Below are 10000 nucleotides of genomic sequence, written 5' to 3'. Positions count from 1 at the left end.
AACGTGTCTACTCCAGTGTGTGTGGCTGGTTGTGGGTGTGTTTAAGGCGGGTATGTACATTATGTATGTTTCGATGTATATCCTATTATGTGTGTATGCATTGTGCATGCACTGTGCTTAATTAAGTGTGTGCGTACAGTTGCCAGTTACATTTTGGTGTGTATACAATGTATAACATTAATGTGTTCTGTATAAAACCAGCTAAGAGTTTTGTAAAGCACCTATAGCAGGTTTCTGGATGGTGTGCTTTATAAGTATCCCTGATAATAATAATAATAATAATAAGATAATAATTATTATGATCATCATTATTATCATCATGACATACTCGGTACTGACAATGACTTGAAATAACGTTTCCTCATCAGTGAGATACACAACCACTGACAGTGGTGCCCCCGCGACGGAGATGCACATTACCTAAAATGATGCTAAACAATGTCTCCACACGAGATACAAGACACTGCCAATGATGTTTAACTCTTTCCATACGAACGGCGAAAGAGACGACGTTAACAGCGTTTCACCCCAATTACCATCATCAAACTATTGCAAGCGGAAGGCTCTTATACTGAAGACGTGAATATTGACAAAGAATACCACAATTCTAACGACGAAAGCTAAAGGCTGGGTCATTCAGACACCCACTGGACATCCGAGGGGTCCGTGTAGAGGAGAAGAGAGGACTGGCCGTACTGAGAGAGTTAACGCTCTAGCACTTCCTTGGAGCAGACACCTGGACTGACCTGGTCCTTGCTGATGTAGATGGGACGGTTGTAGACGAGCCAGGTGACCGTCTCGTGGCAGCCGGGGAAGGTGGTGGACCCCTCGTACGTCACGTATTGGTCAGTGTGGGGCAGCAGGCGACGTAACCGTACCCGGTCTATGGGGGACTTGTCGCCTGACCGTCCGCCAGTCACACACATTCTTTTCGTCATCATCATTGCCATTATTATCTTAGTTCTTTAAAAAAAAATTCCTTCTTCTTTCTGTCTTGTTGGTTTAAACAAATCTTTATTTAGAAAACGCACACACACACACCCAACACACACACACACACCAACACACATACACACACACATACACCAACACACACACACACACACCCACCCACCAACGCACACACACAAACACACACACATACCATCACACACACACACACACACACACACAGAGCTAAAAGCTAATATCGTGCTCGAGCGTGTGAAAATGCATTTTTCATCAGGTCCCGTATGACAGTTGGTGAACGTTACACAAATGCAGGGCTACCTGAAACAACCGTTTTTCAGTTGCATATAAATGACAGTAATGGAATTCGATGGTTTCCTCTTCTGAGCAGCCGTGGCGGTGAATATACCGATAGGTGTGACAGTAAATATAAACATGGTCAATGTCAAGCACATGGTTCAAAACATGTGAGAGACTATTCCTTCTTTCTTTCGTCCTGATTTATTCATTCTTTATTATGTTTTTTTTGGTAACCAACTGTTATCATCGTAACTACTACAACAAAACAATCACCATCACTATGATTACCATCTAAGCGTACAGTTGTTAAGATACGGATTACATTTGAGATGATGAAGAAGATTATGATGACGTTGATTCTTCATAAACCAGGCCATTCCAGAAAATATGGGCCAGTTTTCTTTATACCTTTAACTACTGAATCAAATTCACATACACAGAGAAACAGACACACACAGACATACACACGCGCACACGCAAGCACAAGTACACACATAAGTCGAATATATCTCAAACACTTTGCTAGTGACTGTATGTGGGTATGCGTATGTGAATATGCACATACATATATAATTATGTTTCAACAGTACTGACCATTCACAAACAAACATAATCTTTCGAAACACTGACATACCTTTATATAAAGTTGAATTCATAGTTCTTTGGAAGACTGTAAATTCCTTGTTGTGTTTATCTGAAAGCTAAAAACAAACAAACTGATTATCAACCACTGTAGCTGGCATGAGTATTACGGTAAACGGTAAACACAAATAAGACATAATCAAACTCAAGCCAGGCATATTCTTTTTCAAATAATCATTATACAACAAGCAAATAAATTCCTAAGAAAAAGACATTTGTTCGAGGTGATCTGATATCATTATCATCATCATCATTACAGTAATAATAACAATAGAAAAGATAGTGCACATTAACCTTCCAAACAGAGAAATCGTGGCATTTTCAAGTTATACATCCATGTATATACATGCATTCAAGTACGACATGCCATACACAATCAAGTGTGTGCACACACAAACACGCAAACAAACGAGCAAACGCACGCACTCATACACACACACACACACACACACACACACAGAGTGAATTTCACAGACTTTCAAGAAACATAAACATTTGTCAATAAGATGGTGGACAGAACGGTGTGTTTGTAGATAAGGGGGCGGGGACAGGGGATGGGTGGGGTCGTGAGATCAGGGGCGGGGGATGGGATGGGTGGGGTCGTGGGGTCAGGGAAGGGTGGGGTCGTGGGGCCAGGGAAGGGTGGGGTCGTGAGGCCAGGGAAGGGTGGGGTCAGGGAAGGGTGGGGTCGTGGGGCCAGGGAAGGGTGGGGTCAGGGAAGGGGGTGGGGGTTGGGGGGTCGTGGGGTCAGGGAAGGGTGGGGTCGTGGGGCCCAGGGAAGGGTGGGGTCGTGGGGTCAGGGAAGGGTGAGGTCGTGGGGTCAGGGAAGGGTGAGGTCGTGGGGTCAGGGAAGGGTGGGGTCGTGGGGTCAGGGAAGGGTGAGGTCGTGGGGTCAGGGAAGGGTGAGGTCGTGGGGTCAGGGAAGGGTGGGGTCGTGGGGTCAGGGAAGGGTGAGGTCGTGGGGCCAGGGAAGGGTGGGGTCGTGGGGAGGGGAGGGGTGGGGTCGTGGGGTATGATGGGGAAGGGGAGGGGTAGTGAGGGATATGGGGGGAACCACACGTCATACAAGGTTAGAGGGGACGAAGGGGATGGGGAAGGGAGGGTAGAGGGGGACGGGGGGCGGGGGGTGGAGGGTAGAAGCGATACGGGAGGCCCAGGAGGAAAGTACGGGGAGGTTTATTTTATTCGGTTTGGATTCTCTCTCTCTCTCTCTCACACAAATACAGAGACACGCATGCACACACATTCTCACACACACGCGCACACACACGCGACTTTTTTGCCTGCTAGATCTTTCTTCATGTTCACACACACACACACACACACACACACACACACACACACACACACACACACAGAGAGAGAGAGAGAGAGAGAGAATCCAAACCGAAAAAAAAAAAAAACCCATCGAAGAACGGAACGCACTCGCCAATAATGCAAAACGCAAAATGTGATTAGTTTGTCTTTCGTCAGAGGAAAAGTTCTTTTTTTATAATTTTTTTTTTATACTTCATTATATAAGGAACGTTTGTGTCGGGAAAAAATGAAGAAGAGAACATCAGTTTGTTTTTTGTGTCTTCTTCTTATTTCGATAGTGCAACGTATTCTCACCTTGAGTGTGTGTGTGTGTGTGTGTGTGTGTGTGTGTGTGTGTGTGTGTGTGTGTGTGTGTGTGTGTGTGTGTGCGTACTCACGTATGAATGTTGTGTCTGTGTTCGCGCGCGCACACACATATCAGCTTGAGTGTGCGTGCGCGCGCCTACGCGTGTGTGTGTGATATGCTTTTAGGTAGAAACACCCTTTTGGTATCCATACTTCTTCTTTTGTTAAAATTCGATGCCGATAATTTATTGTAAATGTGTTCCTGAAACTGACAACCGGTTTAAAAAAAAATATGAACAAATATTTTGTAGTGAAGAGAGATTGTGCAATAAATATAATAGTCTGCTACTGGGATACAGTATTTCAGTTTAAAATCAAGTGCTCAAAAAGATGGTGATTTACGCAACAGACTTTGTGGGGAACGAGATCTCGCTTCCAAGTCGACACAAACTTTTTTTTTTCTTTTTTTCTTTTTTTTGTAGTCGAGTGTTTTTACCTCGTCGATGGGAAATGCCAACACGATCACGGTACGCGATGTTTCAAAGCTGCTCTCTGATTTGTTGCTTGTTTGGCTGTGTGTCCGAAAGCATATGTCTTGCTACATAATATATATTTTGTTCAATTTCTTCCTCGTGTTTCTGATTAATCTTTACTTCATACCTCTCGAAAGGGCTATATGGAAAAAAAACACAACTGTTCAGTGCGTGAAGACACTCACAGACAAAGACAGACAGACAGAGAGAGAGAGAGAGAGAGAGAGAGAGAGAGAGAGAGAGAGAGAGAGAGAGAGAGAGAGAGAGAGAGAGAGAGAGAGGAGTTGAATATGTGTGTTTTTTAATATTGGAAAGGTGACATTGCTATCGGGGCTTGCTTTGCTGAATGTGATTTTGTTATGTAAGTTGTAAGCCAAATTTTACTGTGTTGCTTGTAATCTGAATATATCACAAAACTTCACTATACTTAATTTCTCTCACTGAGATTTAAAAAGACAAAGAAAGAAAGAAAGTTATCTGATTCTGACAAAAATCAAGTCGCGAAGCCAGACAGAATGAGTTTAAATAAGGCCCTAGGCTATATACGGGTACACACACACACACACACACACACACACACACACACACACACACACACACACAGACGAGCAGTACACAACGAGAAGAATAGAGTGGCGCGGTGGTGCTCTACATCAGTGTACAGAAGAGAGTTTTCAGGGAAGACTTCAATGAAGTGGGAGAAGAATTCCTGATGGGCACAGAGAGTTGGTGACAGACAGCTGGGCCATGGAAAGAGAAAGAACGCTGACCAAAAGGACTTTGTTCTGGCAGCAGGGATGCACAGCAGAGGGGTGTGTTCACTTACTGAGAATAACTGATGAGAACGGGGATGATGAGGATGCTGCTGTAAAGAGATCTGTCAGGGTTTCGAGACTTTTGGACTGTGCTCTCTCTCTCTGTGTGTGTGTGTGTGTGTGTGTGTGTGTGTGTGTGTGTGTGTGTATGTGCATAAGTGTGTATGCAAATGTGCGTGTGTGTGTGTTTGTGCGTGTGTGTGTGTGTGTGTGTGTGCATGTGTGTGCGTGCGAGAGAGAGAGAGAGAGAGAGAGAGAGAGAGACAGACAGAGACAGAGAGAGCACAGACAGACAGAGAAACAGAAAGACATAGAAACAAAGAGAAAGAGAGGGGGAGCACTAATTACTTCCTGTAGCCAGCCAGGCTTTACAGATACAGACACAGGCAAGCCAGTCAGTGTGTCTGAGCGACACTCTCAGAAGACGCATCCGCCGTGAGGTGGATGACAACAGGATCTTCCCGTCTGAGTCCACACAGCAGTGCTAACTTGCTGCCACAGTGGACCACAGTTTCCGCTGTTGGCGATGGCACTGGCCCGCCCGGTGCCAGCTAAATGAGACCCACTGCGACTGATTTTTTTTCTCTTCTCTTCATTCGAACTCCCGCTCCCCCCCCCCCACCCCACTCCTCCCACATAATCCGTCTTTGTCATTCGGATGAGATGATAAACCGAGATCCCGAAGGCACTTAGGGTACGGAAAAGAACCCACAGCAGCTAAAGGGTTGTCCCTGGCCAAATTCTACAGAAAAAAAGCCACTTTGATAGGGAAACAAATACACTTGCAGTCAGATAAAAAAAAAAGAGAGAAAAAAGGGGGTGGAGTGGGGGTGTGGGGTTGGGTGGTGGTGCTGTAATGTAGCGACGCGCTCTCCCCTGGCAGAGCATCCCGAATTTCAGAGAGAAATCTGTTGTGATAAAAAAGAGAAATACAATGCATACAATACAACAGCGAAGACAGCAATAAAAACAACTTTAACAACAATCGCAGTGAACATTGCACAGTCTGTCACACTGGTGGTGGTAAGTAGAGTGGGGTGGTAGTTGTTTACACAGCACCGCCTTCATCGGCCACTAAACGATCGACACTGACTGAAGGCGGTGTTTTGCCAAGGAGCTGCCCCTCTCCGACCCATTGACAGAGACAAAACACCTCTGTGTCTGCTGCGCCCCATCACACACACACACACACACACTGGTACCAGACTGGGAACTCGGTACGCTTCATCAGCCGGGTGTTTGGGCAATGTGAATCACTTACTGGTCCTGGTCTGACTTCTGGGTTCACTTGTATCGTCAGACCTCAAATGGTATCACTTCCTATTATATTTTCTTCTTCTCCTCCTCCTTCAACTATGTGATGATTCACTGGGGCGCCGAAGAGAACTGTTCACCAGATTTCGAAAGTCTGGGTTTCTGCAAATGGTTTCCTAATAGGTGTATAGATAGATAGATAAACAGACAGATAAACAGACAGATAGACTGATAGACAGACAGACGGACTGATAAAGAAAAACGAAGAAAGATGGATGGACAGACAGACAGACAAAGATAAATAAATAAAACCCATTAAGCACACAATCGGACGGGAGAAAGGAATGCAATCAGACCCAATGGATATTTTGTTTTCATTTAAATTTCACTGACATCTTATGAATGTGTGTGCTTTCACCCCCACCATACTTTACTTGGAAGAAAAAGGAAGGGGTGGAGGAGTAGCGGTGTTTCATTGGAAAGGGGGCGGATCAATCACAGTCCAAATGGCACGAGACACAAATAATAGCTTCCTGAGGCTTCCTAACACACACACACACACACACACACACACACACCTGCACACTCACAGAGAGAGAGAGAGAGAGAGAGAGAGAGAGAGAGAGAGAGAGAGAGCAACATTCAATTGAAAACAAGAAAAGTTACAAGAAGTTACATACATGACAAATGAATATTACCGTGTTGTTGTTGTTTTTTTTATGACACAAGGGAGCTCAACCCAAGTGAATATAAAGGAGAGTGATTAACCTTGTTGTGCTCACATGGCGAAGCAGTGTCAGCGAACTGCATTTATTTATTTATTTTTCTTTTTAACTTAAATCTTAGAGCATAATTCTCTGACTGAAATAAATACAATTCGTTAAAAGTATAGAAGGGAAGCTGGATGGGAAAATCCATTCCTCCTTTATTGTTAATCAACTAATAAGTTATTTGATTAATTAATCACTGTTATTGTTATCATTGATAATAATAATATCATTGTTTGCCAACCTAGCAGTGACAGTTGTGTCCATGACCTTTCACGGTGGAACGTTCCGTTACTGTTTCAAGGATTGTTGCTATCTAGGGCTTACTGTTGAAATATTCAAATATTTTATTATCACAAAGTATGGAGGAGGAGAGATTTTGTTCAATGTCCTCAGTCACGTAGCGATGATTGTAGACACTGTAGCTGAACTATCAATTTCCGCATTTAAAAGTTAATTGAAGACAAATAGATAAATAGAAAGTTCGGAGAGGAGAGGGCAGTTGGAGTGGAATCAAAGATGAATTTTGAAATAGGTAGTAGAACAAGTAATGAAAATTAATTAAAATATACTTCGTAAACGGGAAGTTGTCAATTTAACAAGAGTGTTTCTGATAATGAATGAAAAACAACAACAACAACAAAAAACAACAACAACACACACACAGAGAACAAACGAACAAGAAACACACACACACATAACAACAACAACAACAAACCGCTCCCAATTACAGTATATGACACACACTTTCGTGTAAGCATTGCTTCATAACTTTTCTTTTTCTTCACAGTTCATGCCGACCGCGTCAGAAGAGGAAAGACAGTGTGCACAGGAAGCCAGACACAATTTGCTATACACGGCGCACTATTACTGTGATTGGTGTCCACCGCTCTTGAGAGTTTCGGGCCAGAGGCTGTGCAGTCTATTGGCCACTGAAAGCTATGATACGTGCATTTACTTCCTTAGTCACCCTTTGTAAACGATAATACTCAAATGTATACATTAATACTTCAACAAAATGTCTTCAATCACCGATATGTGTGACGGGACATTAAACAAAATTCATCCTCCTCCTCCCTTAGTCAAAGTGGACAATGATGGATACCACTGAAGTTCGCTTTCTGAAGAAGGCGACGCTGTGATAGGACAAGTCCATATATACGCTACACATCTGCTAAGCAAATGGCTGACCGCAGCATAACCCAACGCACGAGTCAGGCCTTGAGTACACGAAAATAAACTGCTTGCGAGCACGCGTGAACCTTTCAACGGATGCCAGAATGCTGTGTTTTGCTTCAGAAAACGGCGGCCCCACCCCTCTCGTAACCCTGAAGAAAGGCAACGGTAACACTGTTTATACAGCAGGCACGGATAAAACACGATGAAGTATTGTTTATATCAACCTCCAGACTGTCCAACAGCGAGGAGGCCTGTATATTCTTCTGCTGCCAAAGTCTGACAGCAAGCACCGAGTCCATCACATCTACACTTCTGCCTCTCTTTCACCCCCCCCCCCCCCCGACCCCTCCCACTCCTCAACCCCCAGTGCTTGAATCAAAGCCATAAAACAATTCAATTTTCCGTGGACACACATACACACCAGCCACCGCCATCCACTCCACTTTGCCGAGAGTTGACCAAGTCAACAGACAGTGTTGTCTCAGACATAACCGCCTCGTGTGACAGGGCGCAGAAGACGTTAGCGGTGTTTTCGCAGGGCAACAGAGCAAGGAGGAGGGAAGAGCTCCTGAACAAACACCGCCCATCCTACACCGCCAATCGGTGGGTGACAGCTTGAAGGCGGTGTAGCGCCTATCAACTACCCCCCCAGATCCCCCGCCCGCTTCATCGAATTTGTTCCCTGAGACAGATCATTCAACACCGTTATCAGAACCCGTAGCGCGTGTATAACGCACTGCTTTATCAGATTTGTTCCCAGACACAGATTGTTGAATACTATTACCAGAACATAGCGCGTGCAGCCATTCTTTCATCAGATTTCTCGCCTAGAAAGATTGTTCAACATTATTATCAGGAAATAGCGCATAGAACTATCATTTCATTAGAGCCCCCCCCCCCCTCCACCCCCGCTTCCTGTAAGGCATATATCATTATCAGAACACAGTGTGCACCTTCGTATACTTTCATCATATTTCCCACGATCTGTATTAACAAATACTACTTCAGTTATGATAATTAATTAATTAATCATCAGGATTTATTTGTGGTGGATAAATCATCGCCTGTCACAAAGCGTGACCACTGATGTTCTGGGGTCAGAAAACTGACAGAGAGCAGATAGCCTGGCTCCAACACACACACACACACACACGTACACACACACACACAAAACACAAACACACACGAACACACATCTTCTCGTCTCTTGTCTCCGCGTCTGTGTTGATTAAAGCTTGCTACAAAGGGCTAGAGTTCTGCAATCGTTTTAGCGGCCTGGTGGGAAGGTCAATGTCCATTTTCCTCTCACGTTAGGTCATGTGAAATGGGTAACTCTGTGTCATGATTTTTTGTTCAAAACACATAGCAGGGGGGATGAAGAAAACCATCAACAAAGAAACAATAAGGAGCAGGAACTCAAATATGCACGGGAGAACTAGAACTGGAATGTTCTACTGAGGGTAAAAGGATACGCTACAAGCTTCTCCGTAATGCCTTCGCCAAAAAGACGACAAAAACAAACGCTAACAAAACAAAGGAAAATAGGAGAGGGAGGACGTGGAGCAGAAGGACGGGAGGGAGGGGGGAGGGAAGAGAGAGAGAGAGAGAGAGAGAGAGAGAGAGAGAGAGAGAGAGAGAGAGAGAGAAAGGGGATGGATGTGATAATAACAATAATAATAATGTACATCTATACAGCGCCTTTTCTCTCAAAGAGCTCAGGGCGCTTTACATGAAAGAAAACTATTACAAGTTACATAAAACATTCACGACCACTCTTTCTCAAAAAACCCTACGCCCTAGCCCCCCCCCCCATCCCCCCCCCACACTCTCCCCCTCCCACTCTTCATACATCCAAAGTGAGCTGACATGGGTGGTGTTGGAGAACAAGGAAGCTGAGTGCTTACAGATAGGTTTTAAAAAGATAGTTTTTAGTGATGGGCGAAAAGCAGAAATAGAATCA

At 44.3% G+C, this 10000-nt stretch overlaps 1 protein-coding gene across 1 annotated transcript in view; it reads right to left on the bottom strand.

Moving 5' to 3' along the window:
• The window catches only part of LOC143283844 (carbonic anhydrase-related protein 10-like), a 28075-nt gene that overhangs the window by 6387 nt on the left and 11688 nt on the right, over positions 1–10000 (bottom strand). Inside the window, exons 4-5 of the mRNA XM_076590220.1 lie at positions 1883–1949; positions 747–901 (exon numbers count right to left, since the gene is read on the bottom strand). Of these exons, the coding sequence (XP_076446335.1) occupies positions 747–901; positions 1883–1949 (222 nt within the window). The remainder of the gene's footprint in view (positions 1–746; positions 902–1882; positions 1950–10000) is intronic.

Source organism: Babylonia areolata, chromosome 7 (assembly GCF_041734735.1).
Source record: "Babylonia areolata isolate BAREFJ2019XMU chromosome 7, ASM4173473v1, whole genome shotgun sequence".
Lineage (NCBI taxonomy): Eukaryota > Metazoa > Mollusca > Gastropoda > Neogastropoda > Buccinidae > Babylonia > Babylonia areolata.
The sequence above is the reverse complement of the archived record's forward strand: the minus strand, read 5'-3'. Positions and strand labels throughout refer to the sequence as shown.